The 21,455-nt window shown below is 40.8% G+C and overlaps 1 protein-coding gene across 1 annotated transcript in view; it reads left to right on the forward strand.

The window, feature by feature from the left end:
- The first annotated feature begins 310 nt into the window (after positions 1 to 310).
- Positions 311 to 21,455, forward strand: part of nfia (nuclear factor I/A) — a 105,873-nt gene continuing 84,728 nt past the window's right edge. Inside the window, exons 1-2 of the mRNA XM_030791467.1 lie at positions 311 to 424; positions 5,610 to 6,138. Coding sequence (XP_030647327.1) covers positions 398 to 424; positions 5,610 to 6,138 — 556 coding nt within the window. The 5' untranslated portion in view covers positions 311 to 397. The remainder of the gene's footprint in view (positions 425 to 5,609; positions 6,139 to 21,455) is intronic.

Below are 21,455 nucleotides of genomic sequence, written 5' to 3' on the forward strand. Positions count from 1 at the left end.
TCGCGCCGACGAAGGGACTGTTCTACGACTTTAACAGCAGAGTACAGTAGATGTGTGCGGAGAGTGGAAGCCGTGTAACTCGAGGCGGGGTTAAAGTTCAGCTCTATGGAGCGGTGAAGCATTGGTTGCAGTTCGCAGAGTTGGAAATGTGAAAGCAAGAAGCAGGCTTTATTTTTTCCCTCTCTCCCTTTTCTCTGTCTCTCTTTTTTTCTTTTCATACACACCGACACAACAATCACTCGTACATAGACACACGTACATACACACACTCACACATACACATACACAGACACACACACTCACTCACACACATAAACATATACATAAACACGCGGATTCGTAACAGTTATACAAACATACACCTATACCTCTCAAATTCAAGATAAAAACATCAGATATGTATTCACCGCTATGTCTAACACAGGTAAGTCACTCTTCCTTCTGTGTTAAAAATATTTGTCGCTTTTATGCTTTCTCCCTTGCCGGGGCGGGACAGTGCGATGTGGGGCTAACGTTGCTTTGAGACAAGTAACTTTGTGTGCAGTTGGCATTCCTGATCTGACAGAGCCAACTGAACTAACTACCACATGGCGGATGGCGCCTACCTCATATACATATGTAGAGTCTTACATATTTATCTGTTCCTTTGGTAATTTCACCCGGAGGTGTTGTTAGTTACCCGCGAATCGTTCAGTTTGTGTGTGCATGCTAGGTTATTGACGTTGTTTAGGTTGATGCAGTTAAATATGCTGTATCAAAACAGATTAGAGAGCAAGATATGCTTGATGTAACTACGAAGAGAGGTCTTTTTTCCCCTTTGCTGTAAGCCCTTATTCCTCTAAAGTTCAACTGTGGTCTTATCGAATGTTCACTTAAAATACTCATAGGTCACTTTACAGTGTCCACTGCCTCGCGCTTGTCATTCTACGTCGACTATTGGTTTAAACGCGATGCCTTGATTCCTGAATTCTTCGGCATGACTTGGTATCGTATATCAGAATAAACCTTAAAATATATATATCCCCTCTGTTCTTTTCTTCGGCATAGATATTGAAGGTCTCCGTAATAACCTTAGAGTACATACTAAGCGTCTCAAAATTTAGTTATAACTCTTCGAGTGACCCGCGTACTAGCCAGCAACTTCTCCTAGTGCCATGTGGAGAAGCCAGTGAGATCTAAGATGCAAATTATAACCCTCCCATGTGCGCTGAATGTTTATAATTATTCATTATTATTTATTTTTATTTGAGTCATTTTTAAAATGTAGAGGCTTCGTAGGGGTCTCACGAATAATATTCAAATTTCCGTTGGTGTCAATTTTACCTGCAGACTTGGCTACAATCTGGCAGGCTCATGAATAGTGGAAGGCTGGCTCGAAGATAGGTTTTTTCTTTCTAAACTCTTAGAAGTGATATCGTATCATAATAAAATAAGGAGCTATGTAAAGTTTCATCTAATTTTTAAATCTGTTTATAACAGGGTCATATAGTTATCAGCGTCTTCGACTTCTAATAATGATAACTTACTGCTGGGGTTTCTTGTTATTGTACACATTCCCTAAAATACCCGTTACTTTATAGATTGTGTCGTAAATTGTAACAAGTTTAAATTACCTTTTTTTGTGTACCATACTAAATTTAAACCCGTGTTCTGACGGTGTTGGTCGGTGTATACTGTATTCCATACATTGTGGGAGTCAGGAGGTGAGGTGAGGTGACGAATCTGGTACGTTAATTGGTGAGAGGCCATACCGTTATATAGTGGGTGATCTCTAACTCTTAAATTGGACTCTTACGCATATTTATTTTCACTGATTGCATTTTGCACATGTTTGTCAAAATAATGGAGAGGACATTTTTTTCTGTGAAATAAGACTTGGCCCTTTGTCAAGGAGGAAATCGTTTTATTTAATTAGTGCTAGTTTTAGTTATGTATTTGAATGGATAATTCATCAGACAGGGTTTGATGCAAACAACAACCTGCATGGTACTTCAGATATGAGTGCTGCAAGTTTTTAGGACTATGGCAAATTTTTAATTTAGTTTTCCAAAATAACACGGCTATTTTTAACAGTTCTGCCCTTCTTTTCAGTATATGTATTTATACATATAGTAATTTTTTTTTTAAATATTTATGCAGTTTCATACTTATCTTAAATGTAAACATTGAACCAATCATATCCCAATATTTTGAAACTGCAAGTATTGTTCCTATTGTATCAGCTTTGGAGAAAGCTGCCACATTTTTAGATTAATGTGTAAATAGCAACATTTCTTGCAGACCTTCTTTATTTTTATTTTTATTCACTGGCAGAAAAAGACGTAGCTATTAGTGTGCGGGTAAAACAGTATTAAAAAGTGTTTTTGAAATAGAGAAAAAGAGTTTGAAAAGTCAAAAAGTTCTCTCAGACCTAACAATTATTTCTGTCATTCAGTGTTAAAACAGTGGTCTCTTCTAAATTTACCTTGCGCTGTCTTTCCTCTCGTCCTTAATCATTCTTACGAGTTAGTTAGGATTTGATCTGAGCCATCTTAACATGTAATTTTGACATGACTGGCTCGAATGTATTTAATTAGATCACACATTTCTAATATACAGAAACTTTTTGACATTTGGTAATTCCTATAAAACCCCTTTCAAATACGTTTTTTTTTTGGACTTTTCTTATTTGCTTCTTATTTTATTTCACTCTTAGATCTAAAGATCATACCTAAAAACCTATTAATATGCTCAGAAGTGCCTTTGACTCTATTAATTTAAGTCCCAAATCGTTCTGGGCCATGAGGCACTGTTGTTTGTAGCTTAAGCTATTGTGTAGGATGTGAGAGAAAGACCTCTCTAGTTGTCAGGGGTTTCGAAATCACTGAAATGTTGAATGAAGCACATATATAGTCATTTCTACGCTGTCCTGTTTGAGAAGGAACAAAGAGTCCTGTACTGTATTTTCCTTGCACCTCCTGCCTCCTGCCTCCTCCAGCTCTGTATAGTGAGTGTTAGTTTCTCCGAACTCAGGTTACTTCTGTGGGGAACACTGCAATAAAGGGAGAGAGTGGGCTCTGTCGACTGGCTCATATTTATTTCTCTGTGTTGTGGTCTCAACACGGTTGGTCTGGGGAAAAAAAAAAAAAAATAAGAGGGTTACCCTCATTTGTGGTTAAAATGACAGTTTTTTCATGAGGTATTGTGAAGAGGCCTGTTATTTGGCAGGATTACATCTGTCAATGATGTGTTTGGAAGAACTGCACAGCTGGTAGTTTAGTTTACTTGACGTATTATGGAAGAAGTACTTGCGTAGATCTAGCTAATTTTAATAAATTAATATGCACTAATGACATGTGCCAAAACTTGAAATTACAGATGAAAATCTCTTAACAGATGTTGAAAATACATAAAATATAGGGGTTTTTTTCCTAAACAGATTGATTTTGTTGTAATAATGTAGAGCAGAGACACCTGATAGGTGCATGCAAAAATTGTCAACAATGGATAATATCTGCTATTGAGACACACTATCTCATAGAATTTGGATTAAGTTACTTTGAAAATCGCTAAGGGCAGAAAAGAAAATTCATTCACTGGATTTAATGCAGAATGAGACAATACACTTTTCATGCCTCTGAGATGAAGCAGTACGATTCCTGTAGGACATAATAGGGATTTGGTGTAGGGTATTTTTTTTTGTTAAGATTTATTTATCCTAATTTTACACAGAGGGTATGCTGAAGCATGTAGAACTTATTTTCCACTGTTGTGTGTGCATGTGTATGTGTCTCTCTAGTGCACACAGACAAACACTTATCTGTGTCTCTCGCACACACACACAGAGAGAGAGAGAGAGAGAGAGAGTCAGAATTGTAGCAGGATATTTATGTCCATTCAATTTGATGTGTAGGAAAGGAAGTATGATTGGAAATTAAGTGGAAATTAAAGCAACATGCAAAAAATACTTATGTTCTCTGATTTGAAGCATATGTGCTGGAGAATTTGGTATTATGTGAAGTCTTTTTGTCTGTCGGGGACTTAAGTGTTTTAGTACGGATATATGTCTCTTTTATCCATCACGAAAAACATTAGTCACATTTTTACCAGTGCTGTCTTTCCAACATGAATAGTTGAAGTAGTGGAGTTGAAGATTTTGTTTTGCAGTAAAGTTTATCATATTGATCTGCTACAAAACTTCGATAATATTCTACTGAGGAGTGCTTTGCTTGTTTGAATTAACCCAGCGCACGTACCATATAAAGTTCAGTGTTTTGTTTGCACAGTGACAACCCCTCCATACTTTCTGGGCGCACTGTGCTGTGTGGGAGGGCTTTTGGTCGTCTGTAGAAACGTCTGATTGTCTCATCGTCTCAGTGTCTCAGTCATTGGCGGTTGGGCATCATTTTTTTTCGTGCAAATTGTAAAATCCTCTAATCACAGTGTGCTTACTTACTTTGCCAATATCAGTCTTTTCCCCACCAGACATTACTGGTACATAAACGCATGTGAAAAATGTTCTCTGTGTGTAAGCTCCTGTAATGAAAGAGAGAGAATGCAAACGAAAAAGCGCCTTGATCTGGAGAACCCACGGGTTGACCTTACTGGCCTGAACAGTTTACCATGTACACAGTTCTCAGATAGAAACTGTAGCAGTTGTAATTTTCCCTCATAGGAAAAGTACCCTTATAATTAATTGTGAACCTCTGGGTTTTTGTATTGATTTTATCATATTCAGAAGCTGTCTAGGTGACCTCAGCATGTTTATGCATCTTACACGTTAAAAATAAAAATAAAATAAAATTTAAGAATGAAAAGTTGCTAAATTTATCCTCTTCCTCCTCTTTTTTTTTTTTTTTTTTTTTGGCGGTTTGGTTTGGCTCTCCGAAATTTAACATTGATTTTCTGCCAAAGCGTGCGCTAGTGGCAGGTGAAGCCACCCGAAAATCTGTGCTGATTCACACCGGTCTCCAAACGTGCACACTCCTTCCTGAATAAACTACAGTAGTATCAGTGCTGTTTTGGGATTGTGGTGTGTGGTGTGTGTGTGAGCGATTGTATGAGGAACAGATTAAAATAGCTGGTCTGCTCTTTCCCGATCGCTTGTTGCTTTTTCTTGGTCCTGGCAGACCCCCACAGACCTAAATTCCTGCCAGGGAGCCAAGACACAGTCTATACGGGCTCTACGCGCGTACTGCTCTGCACCACTGAAACACACTCTCATTATCACGGACTGCTCTTCTGTTGAAGCTCATGGAATGTTACAGAGCATTGCATCTTCAAAATCTTTCTCCTCAGCACTGCATTTGATTTTTTAAAATGCTGGCGCATTAATGTTCTTCAACAACAAATGATTTATTTTAGGCACATCAGTTTACATGAGAGGAAGGAAATTAGAGCTCAAATGTCATCACAAAGGATATTTGTAATGTATTTAGAAAATGATTTTATTATGACTATATGTTGTATATTTTAATTGGTATTTTTTATAAGTATTCAGTTACATTTTAAAAAAGTTAGAATCTTTTGTGTTGTTTGTGGGATTTTTTTTTTATGCTCTGAATATACTCAGGAGTAATTCATTTTCTCACATTTTTTTTTCTCTCTTTGTATATCTTTTCCGTTTGCAGGATGAATTCCATCCTTTCATCGAAGCTCTTCTGCCCCACGTGCGAGCGTTTGCCTACACTTGGTTCAACTTGCAGGCTCGCAAGAGAAAGTACTTTAAGAAGCACGAGAAACGCATGTCTAAGGAAGAAGAGCGGGCAGTGAAGGACGAACTGCTTAGCGAGAAGCCCGAGGTCAAACAAAAGTGGGCATCACGGCTACTGGCCAAACTCCGTAAGGACATCCGGCCGGAGTTCCGTGAGGATTTTGTGCTCACCGTAACGGGAAAGAAGCCCCCTTGCTGCGTGCTGTCCAACCCTGACCAGAAGGGCAAGATGAGGAGAATCGACTGCTTGCGCCAAGCGGACAAAGTGTGGCGTTTGGACCTGGTCATGGTGATTTTATTCAAAGGTGTTCCGCTTGAAAGTACTGATGGCGAAAGGCTGGTAAAGTCCCCACAGTGCTCAAACCCAGGGTTGTGTGTGCAGCCCCATCACATAGGAGTTTCAGTAAAGGAGCTCGACTTGTACTTGGCCTACTTTGTTCATGCAGGTAAGTCCCCCTCCCCCTTTATTATTTAGTCATTCCCACTTACGAGCTATGGTCACAAATGCATACAAACAGATTCTGAGCTTGTGTGTTCCGCCAATTTGTCATTATATATTTCTGTAAGGCTTCGTTTGAAAAACAAAGCAAATCGTATATTTTTAGATTTTTTTTTTTCCACATCTGCTCTGGATAGGAACCAGGCCCCAAGTAGCCTGCACAAACCAGGCGATCATGCACAAATTACACATATACGTGTTATATATCTATAATATAATATATGTAATATATAATATACCAAATATATATTTATATTAAGAAAGCAATGGTTTGATAGTTGTTTGAATCATGTTTTGATAGAGATAAATGAATGCATGCCCAGTCTGAAAAACAATGTAACAGAAATGCCCTACATTTGTGTGTTGTGTACGCCAGTACAAATTTTATCAGCTGTAGACACCCTCAATTTCTTAAGGAATCAGTGGTCTTGGAAAAACAGGATGAGTACGCCAGATTCCTTGCTCTGGCTGTGTATTCACAGGTTTCCTGAAAATCTAGACCCACATTCACCCCCCACACTTACATCACAAAAACAGCCATCATTCTTATTACGGTTACAGTGGGTCTTTTTTTTTTCAAACAGAAAACATTAATGAATCGATGAAAAAGAATCATTAATGATTTTTCTTTTCAGAATGTCAGGGCTGTGGCTAGAGAAAGCAGTAATTCTCTGTAATTTTTTTGGTTTACTTAGCATTTTGATGTTAAAACAATCTATCTTGTAATAAATAGACTTATATATTTAGTCAAACCAATAAAAAATGACTTTTATGTCCCAGATAAAGCTTATAAAATAGAGCATTAAAATGAAAGCACATTTCTCGGTACATTTATACATGAACCAGGTGTGACTACATTAAAAAAAAAAAAAAAATTAGAACTTTTCTTCTGTTTGCTTAGTCAGTTTCTAATTTTGAGTCGTAGGTTACCATGACAGTGGAAATGGTTCAACCAAAGTTAACTCCTGTCAGGCTGGTTTAGTGTCTCATCGAGGTGCAGCCAGACTGAGTGAAGTCCAGCACAAATATCTGATGGAGAAACCGTTAATTGGCAAGAGGCAGCAGGGGATCCGTCTTACACTGACAGCAACACAAACATTGGCTTTCACTCGGAAGCCATGGAAAGAGGCTTTGTTTCACCAGGCAAACTGAGTACCTTAATTATGTTCGTTTCCTCTTTCGTGCAAATTGTTTCGCTAATGCCCAAGTGAGCTGCCAGAATATGCCCTCTTTATTCGCCTGCTGAAGGAAAAGTCTTCTTTTTTTTCTTTTTTTTCTTTTTTTTTTTGCCCTATGTTTTGTAAATATATTCAAGTGTAGCTTTGATGCCGATACGAAGTATTAAAATTGCTTATAATTGTAGAACCTGGGAGATACGATAAAACCATGTTCGGGATCTTGAGCTTTGAGTTAGGACGCATATTTGAAACTGGCAGCAAACACACAAAGCTTGTTGGGTCTTCGCAGGTTGGAAGGGGGAGCGTGTGAATCGTTTTGACTTGGTCTGAGCACAAAGGCACAGGCTCTTTGAGGTTTTTGTCAGAATAAGTACAAGCAACACACACTGTCTCTAAAACGCATTTCCCTGCAGCCTACAAAATCCTCAGTTTTGATGTTCTGAAAGCCTTTTCAGAGGCGCTTTGCTCCTGCTAACATCCTAATCTCTCAAGTTTGATTTTTTCACCGCTTCTGATTGTGAATAAGAGGTGTCAGCATGAGAACAAGGGGGAGAACACTGAAAGAGACAGAGTGTTCATAGTGTGCGGAGGTCTGCCCACTCTCTTTCCCTCTCTCCCTCTCTCCCTCTCTCCCTCTTTCCATCTCTGGCCACATCCCGCAAGATCAGGTTTCGTCTTCTGTCTTATTTAAAGCATTGAGCATTGCTGGGGATCCCTTGATTAAAAGCCATCTGAAAAGAGGCTGACCTCACACTCAAATGGAGGATGTGAGGTTGAGTGTATCTCAAATCAGTAAGGAAGCTCCTCAATCAACACTAAGCCTTTTCTTTCTTTGACCTGACCTAATACATACACATATTAACGGGCCATTAGAATATATGTTTCACAGAAGTGTTTTATTTGATATTTCAGATTTTGGTCATTCTCTAACGACTTTCAGTTAGCGCTGTATCCTTTCCCTTTCACTTAGCAATAGGTCCAAAAAATACAAGAGTGGCGTTTTTATTGTCCAAATACGATATCTTTGAATTTTTTAACACGCAGGAGTATTAATAAATAGAGAGCGTTACGATGTGGGTTCTTCATTCCTTTGAATATCTGCCTTTGTTCAGCGCTGCCTTGTATAACATCCACACGACTGGATGGATTGTCATTGCTAAATGCGCTGTTCAGCGTGATGGTTCTCCTCTCCGGCGGAGCAGGGCCGTGTGGCCTGGGCTAATTTATGGCCTAGCACGCTTTCTCTTCGTCTCCGCTGACGGGCGTAAGGCTCACAGGAGCACTCCACACGTGGGAGAGGTCATGGCTTAAGATGTTGGGGTCGTGACCTTATATTTGAGGCATTTGACCCCTTAGATAAACATCCAGCCTCATTAAGAGCCAGTGAAGCGGGAGGGCTTGCTTTAGTTTAAGGGTTGCCCCATGACTTCCAGTTAAAACAGGTGGTTTTGTCTGGGGCACATGAATGGACTGTGGCTTGATTTAACCATGTTAAAAGTGGCCAGTGCCTCTGGGGTCATAGTCTAAAGTTACACCAACGAGACAATGTTGCGTTTAGGATCTTGTTCAGATCCAAGTGTTTCTTTCTTGTTTTTGGCAGCACTGACCACGTAACTGTTGAGGAACTAAAACACAACTTTGTTAAATTAAAACTGTTTTTTTTTTTTTTTTTTTTTCCTTTTCTGACGTGACTCTGAGGTGGATAGCCAAGGCCTCGCAGTGTCTTCACCAACACAGAGAGAGAGTGCAGGAAAAATATCTCCAAAGAACACAAGGAGACCACTTTAATGAAAAGTAAAAATATTTTTATGGTGAACACATAGAATGGCAGGTCTCGTGATTGTTCCTAAGTGCTGGATAACACAAAGTTTAATAACGAGAAATTGCATGTGAAAGACCAGTGTTTTCTCTTTCCCACAAATCCATTTCTATCAGTTAAAAAAAAAATCTTATATGGTTATTAAGAGTTTCCACTTAAAGCAGAAACTTTTAAGAATGCCTGAATGATGAGTGTAAGTCGGACATGATCACACTTGTTTATCAAAGTATTTTCCACTCTCTCCGCTCCGTTTTCACTGCACATTACACAATGGAAGGATATTGCTGGTTTTGAAAGATAACAGAGCAGCCACTGGACCTGTGTGTACATTTCCATGCGAGGTGGTAGATATTTATATTGCACTTACCTTAAGTGACCCCTGCAGCCAAGATGAACAAACTGTTTGCGTGTGTTGAATGTCTGTAAAGACGTCTGACCTATTTGCCTCTGAGCTCTTAAAGAGATTTGCAGTGTGTGTCTTTCTAAACTAATTTTGAAGCGGTGACACATCCTTAAGGTGCAGTACCATGGAAGCTGTGTCCAAAGTTGTCAAAGTTGTTTTACTTTCAAGTGCACGGTAAGATTTTAAGTCTTGCTCGGGTGAAACGCTGTAAATGTTCTGTGCGGTTAAGTTAGCCAGTAGCCTTCGCTTAAAAAATGTGTGTAGGTGACAGAAACAAGAGAAAGGCATATAGGAAATTCCAATATACTCCTTTATTGTATTGTTCCATTGTTAATGTTTTCTTTTTGTTTCTTTTTTTTTTTTTCATGTGCTGGAAACAAAATATACCAATATCTCCCGGCTGCCTTTTGGCAGGTCTCGAGTTACAGCCGTTTTATATTTCCCTTCCTTTCCACAGGCTGAGGAATAACAATAATTTGGAGCTATTTAAGGCGATTGTGGGATAGACCACAGTCTTTGTTGTGGTTACAGCAGTACACATTGTGGGTTGGGACCACCCCCCCCACACACACCCCCCCCCTCTCATTTTAAGCTCTGTGTCCTTTCTGAAACCCACCAACGAGAACTATTACTGCAGCACTGACCGCGTCACCACACTTTGTCATGCAGTAGCACACGCTCATACTCGAACATTACCATTCATTAAAACTGAGGTCGGTGCCCATTCATAAAACACATTGTCATGCAGTGGACGTGGGTTCACAATAAGTTGCTGTACAGCAAGTGTTCCTGTTCACATTGTGTAGAAATCTCAAAGCTGGCACAGAACCAATGGTAAAGCGCTGTCTATGATCAAAGGGTGGGCAACACAACCCAGTCAGATTTAATATCATTGGATATGACCTCTTTTTGAACTTTTTTTTTTCTTTTTTTTGCTACAATATGATTGGATTAAACAAAGCAGATAAGGTCATCCGATGAGAAAACAATGTAAGATTTTATGTTGTACAGTGCTTGCCTTCTGTGAGTAAATTTCTTATAAACCTGATTGCACGGCAAATTCAGGTAATCGGGTTAATGTCTGTTGTCAGTGCTGATCTCTCACGGCAGATTTGGAACATATTTTTCTGGGTCTGGTTAGAGGATTTTGAACTTGAACAATCACAAGACCAAAAAAAAAAAACTGCTCAGTTGATTTCGCTGTCCACAATCTATGATACATGTGTTATTTTTTATCCAGATTTTTCTACTCTGGTGGAGCATTTTGTTTCTCTGACTTTGACAGCATATACCTCAACAGTAAAACATCATACTTTCCATGCAAGTGCTTTGTGAATGTGAACGGGTGTATGGTAACTAATATCTTGAAAGCTAATTTGACTGTTTTCAAAAGAGAGACAGAGAGAGAGAGAGAGAGAGAAAGCTGAATAAATAGATTTGACCATGGATGCAGTCAGTGTCTGAGCAGTGATCTAGTGTCAGACCTGCTTGTGCACCTGTACCCTGGCCAGGCTGCTTTCCCCTGTTCTGTGAGGCAGGACGAGGATGGGGGGTTGGCACCAGTCAAGTTTTGCTAATTAGTTCTGCATTAACTCCTCAGCCATCTCAGCAGAAGACAGCCGCTGAGAGAGAAACGCGCCTCAACAACAGGGTGTCAGCTCTGCTATTTTTATTTTTCTCTTACATTTCTTCTTCTTTTTTTTGTCTTATGTTTGTCTCTCCTTGTACATCACCGTGACAAATCTTTGTGACAGATTTGTGGAAGCTTGTTTTTTTTTTTTTTTTTTTTTTTTTTTTTAAATGAGCGATTATCCTTTTTATCAGTGGAGATAGCCTGCATTCCTTACACTGAGCCTGTAACGGTTTTTTATCCTCTTGTTTTATGTTTGCGCTATCTCTGTTTACGTTGCGCATTTTTTAAAAACGAACCAATCGCAAATCTGCCTGGCTAACAAATGAGTTTAGCCAACTAAGAGACTGTGAGGAGAGCGATTACTAAGGGCTAAGACTGTTCTGGACTTAGGGAAAGAGAGAGAGAGAGAGAGAGAGAGAGAGAGTAGACCAGACTTTCTTCCATTTCAGAATAGCAGCTTTGGCTAACTTCTGAGAATAGCCCCTTTGTATTCACATACCATTCAACAAGAGTCCCATTGTCTTTAGCCCCTGCTAGTGGTGCGCTAGGCATCGCTCAGCCCTCATTGTGAGAACTTTGATTGTATTAGATCTTGATGAGGACTTCATCTGAATGGTGGGCAGACAGCTCATGTGCTGTTCAGAGCTTGAACGGAAAGAAAAAAAAAAAACCTAAAAAAAAAACTTTGCAAGTCACCTAATTGCCGTGAGGCTCTTTCTTTTATTTGTTTGGAGACGTTCGGGCTAAATAAATGAACAGCCTGGTGCGAGGGATGATTCTCACAGCTTTTGCCTCTGGAATTCAGCTCACTGGGGCGTGAGACGCGTCGTGATGCATTATATAATTATTACTGAATATGTTGATTTGTAGAGCACATGTGTTAACAGTTTGTGAGCAGTGATTTATACGTTGGAGAGAGAGAGAATGAGTTGGATGGGTGTTCTGTGCCCATTGCCTTGGCTCCGCTGTTTTAAATGTCAGCTTCTCTACCCCTTTGTTCACTCACTCCAGGAATGTGCTCCAAGTTGTGATTTGTGCCACTCTGGAGTAAAAGAGACTAACTGTCTTTACAGGGACCTTAGCAACCAAGAGAGCACCCCCCCCCCCCCTCCACCGCCAGCCTGCCCCCTTTACATTGCCTCTGAACTTGGCTTTTGCCTGTTAGTCACTGGCTGTCCAGTCACTGTTACTGGTCAACCAGTCCATAATGGATTTCTGATGGATACATGTGATGGGCAGTTGGATTGATTTTTCTTTCTTCTTTTTTTTTTTTTTAATGTTGTCTGGTCATTTCCCTGCAATGTCAATGCGTTAGACACCGCACATGAGTTCCCACAATGCAGTCTAATCACGAAAGCTTTGACCAGTCGCTAGTGTTTATGGCACTGAGGCGGCGTGTAAGATGAAGTGTGCTGAAAACTGTTTAACCTTTTTTGTGTTACCCAAATAGAACAAAATACAAGAATCTGTGTGTAATTAAAGCATACTTGTTAACGATCGCGAAATATTTAAAGGAAGAATTTTAGTTCTCTCTCTCTCTCTCTCTCTCTCTCTCTCTCTCTCTGTCTCTGTTGTTTTTGTTTTAAATCTGTGGTTTTAGTGTGTGAAAGACTTTCGTTCAGTGCCAAGGATAGAGTACAGGCCTTGATTGAGGAATGGGCCACTATTGTGTGTGGGAGCCATTTGGGGTGGAATATAAAAGAGAGCACAGACATGAAACAGGACAGCTGTGACTGTCTGTAGGGGAAAGTTGCTACAGATGGTGAAAGAAGTGAAAAATAAACTACCGTATGGCTGGTAAAATATAGAAGAAAGACTAAGGGTTCGCCGCCGAACAGGATCTCTTCTCACTCTGTGTGTGTGTGTGTGTGTGTGTGTGTGTGTGTGTGTGTGTGCATGTATTTCGATGTGTTCTTGGAAATATGTTACCTCTATTGCTTGTCTGTCCTTATACCCTTTACACCCATCTGCTGTTTTGTTCGAGACAGATTTATTGCTGCTGTAACTGACATTTGCCAGTTCTCCAAATCCTTCTGATTTTAATTGAATTCCACTCTAATAACATTTGCATTAGGGAAATTAACATATTTATCTGAACTGTAAAGATAATAAAAGCTTAACTGAAAATGTTTCACGTTATTATTTATTTATTTATTTATTTTTTGACTCTATTTGTAGCGTAGGTGCCGTACCGCTCTGTGCAGCACGTTACGAATGGAGGTCAGTAAAGCTAGCTGCTATGAGAGCTGCGTTTCAGGGTTGCCTTGGTTACCAGATGCTGTTTATGCAGCAAAGGACTGTCCCATCCCTCAGTGTGAAGTCAGCGTCAGACATCTTTTTTTTTTTTTTGTCTCGACCGCGATAGTCTTCGGGAACAGCTTGTCCACCACGTAAATCTGCCCCATAGATCAGTCTGCTTTGACAGCTGTTTTTACGGTGCTGCAGAAGTAGATCTGTACCACAGAGGGGAAGAGGACATTTTGGATTTAATTGAACCAAAGATCTTCTCTGAGCCTTGCCGTAGGAGCTTTCTATCTGATTGGACTTGATGTGTAGAAGAATTGAGAATTGAGTTTGTCTTGTCAGGCCTTTTCGGTGCTTCGTCTCGATGACGAGAGAAACATCCATAACCTAAATGAGTGAGGATCTGGTGAAGTTCTGCTTACCGAATCTGTGCACATTCGAGGAGGTCAAATCTATAAAGACAGTCATGCGAAAGCAAAGCTGTCATACAGTCTTTCTTAGACACGTGTTCTCGGTTTCGTCGCTCTTATTTTCAGGTGTTGTTTTTCAGTAATTGAAATCAGAGGACAGTGCTGGGCTTAGTGTGGATTTGATTTTGAATTATTGAACTATTTATCCCTCTGCTCTGCCCTTAGTACCTCCATCTGTCAGAGCCGGAGAAATATAAATAAATTAGTAAACATGGATAATAAGGCTATGGCACACTCCAGGCCAAACCACAAACCTTGGCACATGCTGAATTCTGTTATTTATTTCTGTGGTTAGTGTGGCACAACTTCAAGAAAACACTGAGCAATCAGTTGAATGCATTAGCACTGACACGGGCCCGGCTTGCAGTCTGGGAACGCGTAAAACTCACGTTATCGACGAGAGATTATAATCTCTGCTTTGGGAGAAGGAGACACCTGAATGTCCATCCATTTGTGCTTTTCACCACTCGGTTTCGCCCACTTGGACCGTTTCTTCGTTTCAAAACCTGTCCAAACAAGCACGTGAAGGCACTTAATTTGGTTTTGTGATTTAGCATAGTAATGGAGTTGAACATAGAGGACCGACGCACAAGATTAATTACATCTTCTTTGTCTGTCTCCCCTCATCACAAACTTCCCCTGATCTGCTTTTTATGATTGACATAGCTCAGACGTCAAATAAAAAAAAAAAAAGACCGGAACGGTTCGGACGACTAATGAATTCTATAAATGAGGTCTTAACGGAGGTTTTGAGAATGAATATGATGCCTCCTAGAAGGTGCCCCATAAAAATTGGAGAGTATTTACCCTGATAGTGCATTCTTCCTCGTTGCTGCTGCAATACTCGATGTGTGCGCTTCAGCCATAAAACTGTTTTCACAGTGGAAACAAAAGCACCACTTGATTAGTTGCGAACCATCTGGGAACAAGGAAGCTCAGTGACCAAGTTAATTGGTAAAATTTGAAAAAGAAAAAGACCCCAACCCCCCCCCCTTTTTTTTTTTTCTTTCCTTCCCTCCCTTACGCGCGCGTTTAAATTACTATTCTCTCCTCAAACCCGAGACCCTAATCACAAGTTGTGCTCCTCACCTCTCTTTGTTTTGCTGGTCTCCATGACGAGCGCAGGCCCAAAGGCAGCCGTGCTGGGGGGCTGCTGGGGTTGTCTCCCACTCATAAGGGGCCGAATTACTTCGCGCTTGGGAAACGTCTGGCATGGTAGAACTCTGCGCTCTGTTGTGAAATTTAGAATATTGTTTTGAGATTCTTCAGTCAGGGAACCGGGAAAGTACAAGGCGTTACAAGTGGACGGGCAGTTGTCGGAGGTGCATGTAGGATATTTCCATAAGTAGACGGCGTGAGTCGTAGCGCCACCTGTTGGTTGTGGACTTAGTCTAAATCGCCTCTCCAAAGAGACCCGAAGATGCTTTCAACCAGTGTATATAATCAGCTTTTTGCCATCAGGGCCTACTAGCAAATGAACGGTGTTCAAAGAATCAACACATGTCATTTGCCCCAGACAGAGTATTAGCATGTATATCGATACCTATATATATATATATATATATATATATATATATATATATATATGTATATATAAACATTTATGTCTCCCTTTATTCTGACCATGTTTATGTTTTATTTTATGACAGATTAACGCAACTGCCTTTTGTTTGTAGGCTTTCTGTGAATTATCTGCTCCTCTCAGTAAAATACACATTTCAGTGAAATAAATAAGTGGTCTTTGAATTGTTTCAGGTGGGCTAGTTTTCCTAGAAAGTCAGACTTGGCATAGTGAAAGCCAAATATTGCCCTCCTACCCTTAGTAGCAAATAATAAGTGGCAGGAAGCTCTGCTTTCACTCACTGCTGGTGGGGAACAGGGGTACAGTTCAAAGTCAGATATACTGAGATAAGGCAACAATCAATCATAGGAACTCTGTTCTGTGTGACCAGCCCAACTGCTCCTGCTGTGACCAGACAGGCAAAAATTAGCATCCGTCTCCTCCTCTCTCTCTCTCTCTCTCTCTCTCTCTGTCTCTCTCTCTGTCACTCACAAACACACACACACACATGCTTTCTTTTTCATCTTCTTTCCTTTTTTTCACTTTCGCTTTCTCATTGTGTTTACGGGTTGTGGAGAATTTTTTGAGAAACCAGTCATAAATTTCTGTGTTGTTTTTAGTAGGTAGAGGAATGTAATAGGCTGATGGTCCAATCCTTACATGTACACACAGTTCCTTTCACAATACTCAAATATCTTATCGCAATAATATTTATATGAGTCATACTTTAAGAAAAGCCAATACATCTATGGTAATGTTTCACGCTGGAGACAGAATCACAGTCAAAGGACAGTCCCTATGTTTTATCCTGTCTGTGATAGAATGGACACACACACGCACACACACACACACGCACGGACACACACACACACGGACACATGCTGCTCGCTTTTCCTCCATCCTGGGGAATCTTCAGGCCCCCACTCTGCGGCTTCCTGCTAATTAAATTCCAGCGCTGTCCATTAGACGGATAGAGTGAGCGCACTGCTGACTCAACACAGGTAGGGCAGCTTGCTATAATGGGGGAGAGGAGCTCAAGTGCCCAAGCAATTCATTTGGCCCCCATTTTACACATCCCTGGGTCACCACATGCTTTCAAGGGTGGAGAGAGGAGAGAGTGAGGGAGGGGGTAAGCTAATATCTTCAAAATGCTTTAATTCTAAAACTGACACCATGCAAGGCTGTGTCCTCTAAAAGATACTGACTAAGTCAGGAGTGCCTTGGCTGGCACGCGGTGGGTGACTCAAAGCATTCGGCCCAGCACCAAATGCCACGTGTTTTTATGTAAAATCTAACCGTGATCATGTTTGGTTTATGATAATAGATATTTAGTGGTTAAACTGTTGTGTAGGTGTCGACAAAAAATAGCATATCTGTTGCTGTTTGCCAGTAAGTCAAGATGATTCTGTCTGAATGCATTCTAAATGATAAGGCTTGTCTAGGGAGTAAAATCAAATAAGAGTCTTCAAAAAATCTCTGTGGCCAAGCACAACGTGTTCAGATCTTGTCACTTAGAGGGTCAAGCTTTGGATGGAGGTCCAGTTAGATGTGTTAGATGGTTCCCAGAGACACAGTGCAGCTTACCTAAGCCTTACACGTGCAGTAATATCTTTCAAGAGCCAAGAGATGTGAGTGAGTTTTGTCAGCAGAATTCTCGTTTGCCCTCAGTTTTAACGGAAAAGAGAAGCGTTGAGTGAAATTCCTGGGTTTGTGCTCAACTTGAGCCTGTAATGTCACTCTCTGCTTTTCCTACCTTTTGCCTGGAGGGCAGTGAAAGTGTGCAAGATACAGCAAGTATTATCGGGGTTTGACAGCTAGTAAACAATGAAGAATTTACTCTGTGCTCTACAGCAGCTGAGAGAAGGGTATTGGAGAGAAGGTATGAAGCTAAATAGAGCTTAATGTTGAACCGGCCAGGCTTGTCTTTGCTGTCAGTACCTGGTGGTCCATGCTGTCCTACTCAGACCATTATGATGCAGAACTACTTAGATGTTTCAGGCTTAGACACAGGCTCAAAAATATCAAATGTTAAGTTCATCTTAAGGTTTGTTCCAGACATCATGAAATAAATCTCTGTTGCTGTTTCATTGTCTGGAGTTCTTTGGCAGCCCAACACAACATTTAGAGGTACAAAAGTTCTAGAATAGAATTCTGATGTTCCGGAATACTTAGTTAATGGTAATGAAAATGTTTTTCTAATATTAAAACAGTGCCTCGTTCTCTTTAAACTGATTTTAGGATCTTAAATGAACAAGTTTTGGCTCTTTACAACACTGGAGCGCCTTTGTAGGCTTCCCCTGAAAGAGTTAACTGAGAAGAGAAGAAAAACCAACCCACTCTGGAGGAGCAGATGAGGAACAAACAAAAAATTAGAAAAAACAACAACAACAAAACTTCCAGTTGCCTCCTCTTCACTCATTAACATGTGAATCGCTATTCATTCATTTATGTTCCATTATAACCTCGTGAGTGCCCTTTTCTATGGGTGCTGCGCAGCAAGAGTTGCCTTGCAAAGGTTTTAAGGAAGATTTATGGTCAAATGAAGAGCAGTGTCTTTCACACGTATACCTTTCTCTCTTAAAAGATGTTGGTGAGCCCGAAGTAAAATTAGGTATGTCAATGTCCTGTTGGGAAGTGAAGAACACAAGTGATTGAAGAGGTATGGGGGGGGGGGGCGGGTATAAAGAGAGGGAGGGAGGGGTACAGCTGGCTCTCCCAGCCTCCCCCATTCCCACACTCCCATTCCAATGGGCTGGTTTGTACTGGTATATTCTAATTCACCATTTGCCTAATTAACATCTCATTTGCATAACTTGTTGCACTCCACCCCCCCCCCTCAACTCCTTTCCCTGTCTCCAAAACAATACAGGCCGACTGAAGAGACTTAATCCTAAGCGTCTCTCATCAAGATAAAAGCAATCTGCACTTCTTAAGCAACCCCTGTCTCCTTAGCAATTAAAACAGGCTTTTGCTAGATGCCTGGTGCTCTTGGTTTTGAGAGAAATATCCCCACAGATGTACGATAAAACGCTCATTACATTCATTTTCATATGTAGCGGGAAACTTCTAGAAGAGGCGACATACGCGTGATCGCAAACTTTGTATAGGATAAATCACTGCATTTTGACGTTTGCAATAACTTCTTGGTTCGTTATAGATGCTGCACTAATGTTACTGATTTACGACTTTGACATGCAAGAGTTTGACGTGCTATGACATAGCAGCCTATATTATCAGTGTCGTAAGAGCATTTCCAGAAGGAGATAGCAGTGCCTGAAAAATGTAACACTTATTCTATATTGGTTTCTCCATAAGTTTGCCGTTTAAAGTTTAATTGTTAGGATTTAGTGAAGCATAGCAGGTCACAAGGTTTTGACTGTTTATTGCTGTCCATTAGATGTGAAGTTTTCCCCGAACTTAACCAGTCACTTAACCAGCAACACTCCGTCCAACGTAACTTTGACGGCCTTTGCGTGTTCTTTTTTTTTTTTTTTACTTGAGGCGGAGGTTGTTTGGGCTGATTTGGTCTCGAGGGTTTCTCTCTATCAGATATCATACACCGGTTTGGATGCGATGAAAATATGCTGTATGTAAGAGCTTTGTGCTTTCACTGGAGATGTAAACCAGATGCCGAGCTCTCCGTTGTTGGCATGTTGACATATCCTGCCCTGATGCGACAGGACCACAGTGCCTCGGCTTGTGCTCTGGATCCCAAGGTCGAAAGCAGCTCTGATACGCTCAAATAAACTTCCCGGTATGGACGGACCTCATTTGGAGCAGAGTGTCGAAGGTTTTTTTTTTTTCCCTTTCCCCTTCCCCCCTTTTGAAAACCACTTTTTTTTTTTTTTTTTTTCGAAAGCCTTGAGATGTGCATATGGAAATTGGAAAAACCTCACTTAATCCCAGTTTTTGGATTCTGTTTTCGTAGCTGAGGAGTCTCTTCTGTGCTTGAGGCTACATTAAACGTGTGCACGTGTTTCATAAAACAGAAAGCTGAGAGTACGGCTCAGGGTTGCGGGACTGGAGCCTATTTTCTCATGTTACATTAGTTAGAAGGCTTTTTCTGTGTGTTTGTGTGTGTGTGTGGGTGTGTGTGTGTGTATATGCACGTGTGACTCTTATAGCAATTCTTGCACCATGCTCAGGCAGGCAGTAGTATTTATAACCCCAAAATCACAGAACAAATGCATTAGTTTCTGTAGTTCTTTATGAGTGTTCCACAGAGAGCCAGATGCCTGAGGTTTGGTAAATAAGAGGGGAGGTTTTGGTCAGCTCTGTATTTGTGCAGTCTGTCTATAGAGGCTTGGTGTGCCTCTCCGCTCCACCACAAAACACATGGGGACAAGTGCTTTCTACTTTCTCTCTCTCTCTCTCTCTCTCTCTCTCTCTCTCCATCTCTCCCTACCTCCTTCCCTCTTTTCCCCACTCCTTCCCTCTGTGTGATTCAGCACGGGTGCAGTTTGGCTGAAGAAAAAGGGAGAGAAAAAGAGAGAGAGAGAGAAAAAAAAAAGACATTTCTATTTTTTGTGCCTGTTCATGGCTAAAATGACAGGTTTAGGAGCGTATGATTATTCCCGCGTAGGGCGAAAAAAAAAGAGTCGAGAAAGGGCCGAGGAAAGAGGAGAGAGAGAGCGGGACGGCCAGATGGAACCTACTCTCTTCTGACCCCGCTCATAATTCATACCGGGCTTGTTTGTTTTTGCTCCGCGGAAAAGATAGCTTTTATCCCTCCGCGTACTTTCTCGTCAAAGCCAAAGTTATCTGAGCTCTCACCCACTGAATGGACAAACCGAGTTAAGTTTCTCTGGTTGGCAGGGTCATCGTTCAGACGGCAGGAGAAGAGAGGATCTTAGAGTTTTAGTAACCGCGGCCTTCCACTCCAATCAGTGTCTCCAGTGGGAACTTCTTCCTCCTCTTCTCTAATGCTGTTTCTATCATGACCAATCTGTCCAAAACAGAAGCCCTTCAGACTGTAACTGCAATGTAACATTGTAGTAATGACTTAGAGTAATGTATTTCTCAATAACCCTTAATTTACGCCGAGCTGAGACTCTAATTCACTTCAGATGCCCAACTGTGCATTTGGCCTCTTAAAATCTGTGGGACATCTGGAAGTAAATGTCTGTGGTGCTTTTTTTTTGGTGCTTTCTATCTGACATTTGTCCAACACGACAATTACCTTTCACTCGAGTATGATGGATTCTCGGCGTACAGAACGGCAAATGGACGAATGTCTGGTCTTGTACGCGATCGTGTGCAGAGACCTGATGGTAACGTTGCTTGTTGGGACATTTCCTGTATCTCAGCTGAGAGGCAGGTCTGTTTAGAGCAATCAATGGAGTGATTGAGCTCACGTGTAATGTGAATTCATGTATTCTGTTATCAGAACAGCGTGAGCCATTGATCTGTTTATGGCTACATGATTCTGTATGGTAGACTCCTCGAGTGTGGATCATAAATACCCCTCAGCTCTCCTGAGGAGTGAATAGAGAAAAGGTTTTTAACCCTCAGGGACTCAACACCTGAGTGTTCAACATCCTCATCTCCTCCATTTAGCATCTCCCTGGCACTCTCTTTCTCTCTCTCTCTCTCTCTCTCTCTCTCTCTCTCTTTCTCTCTCTTTCTGTCTTTTTCATTTTTGAGTGAAATGTTAGGTTAGCTGGACTTGTTGGTCATCACCCTCAGTTCAATTGTTTCGCAATTTCCCATAAAGAAAAAAAAAGGGAAAATTCCCCAAAAAATTACTTTGATACAATATACCTCTTTGGCTCACTTGATTTCTGTCCATTTTGGACCCCATGAAGTAGGCTATTTTTTTAGCCACCATAATTACGGAAAGATAAAGCAGTCTTTACAGCATCAATTTAAACGTACATACGGACTCCTGCTGCTTCTTATCGACACCTACAGACATGACTGCCTCGCATTTGGCAGTAGATCCAGTCAGTCATGCATA

The sequence above is a fragment of the Chanos chanos genome, chromosome 14 (genome assembly GCF_902362185.1).
Source record: "Chanos chanos chromosome 14, fChaCha1.1, whole genome shotgun sequence".
NCBI lineage: Eukaryota > Metazoa > Chordata > Actinopteri > Gonorynchiformes > Chanidae > Chanos > Chanos chanos.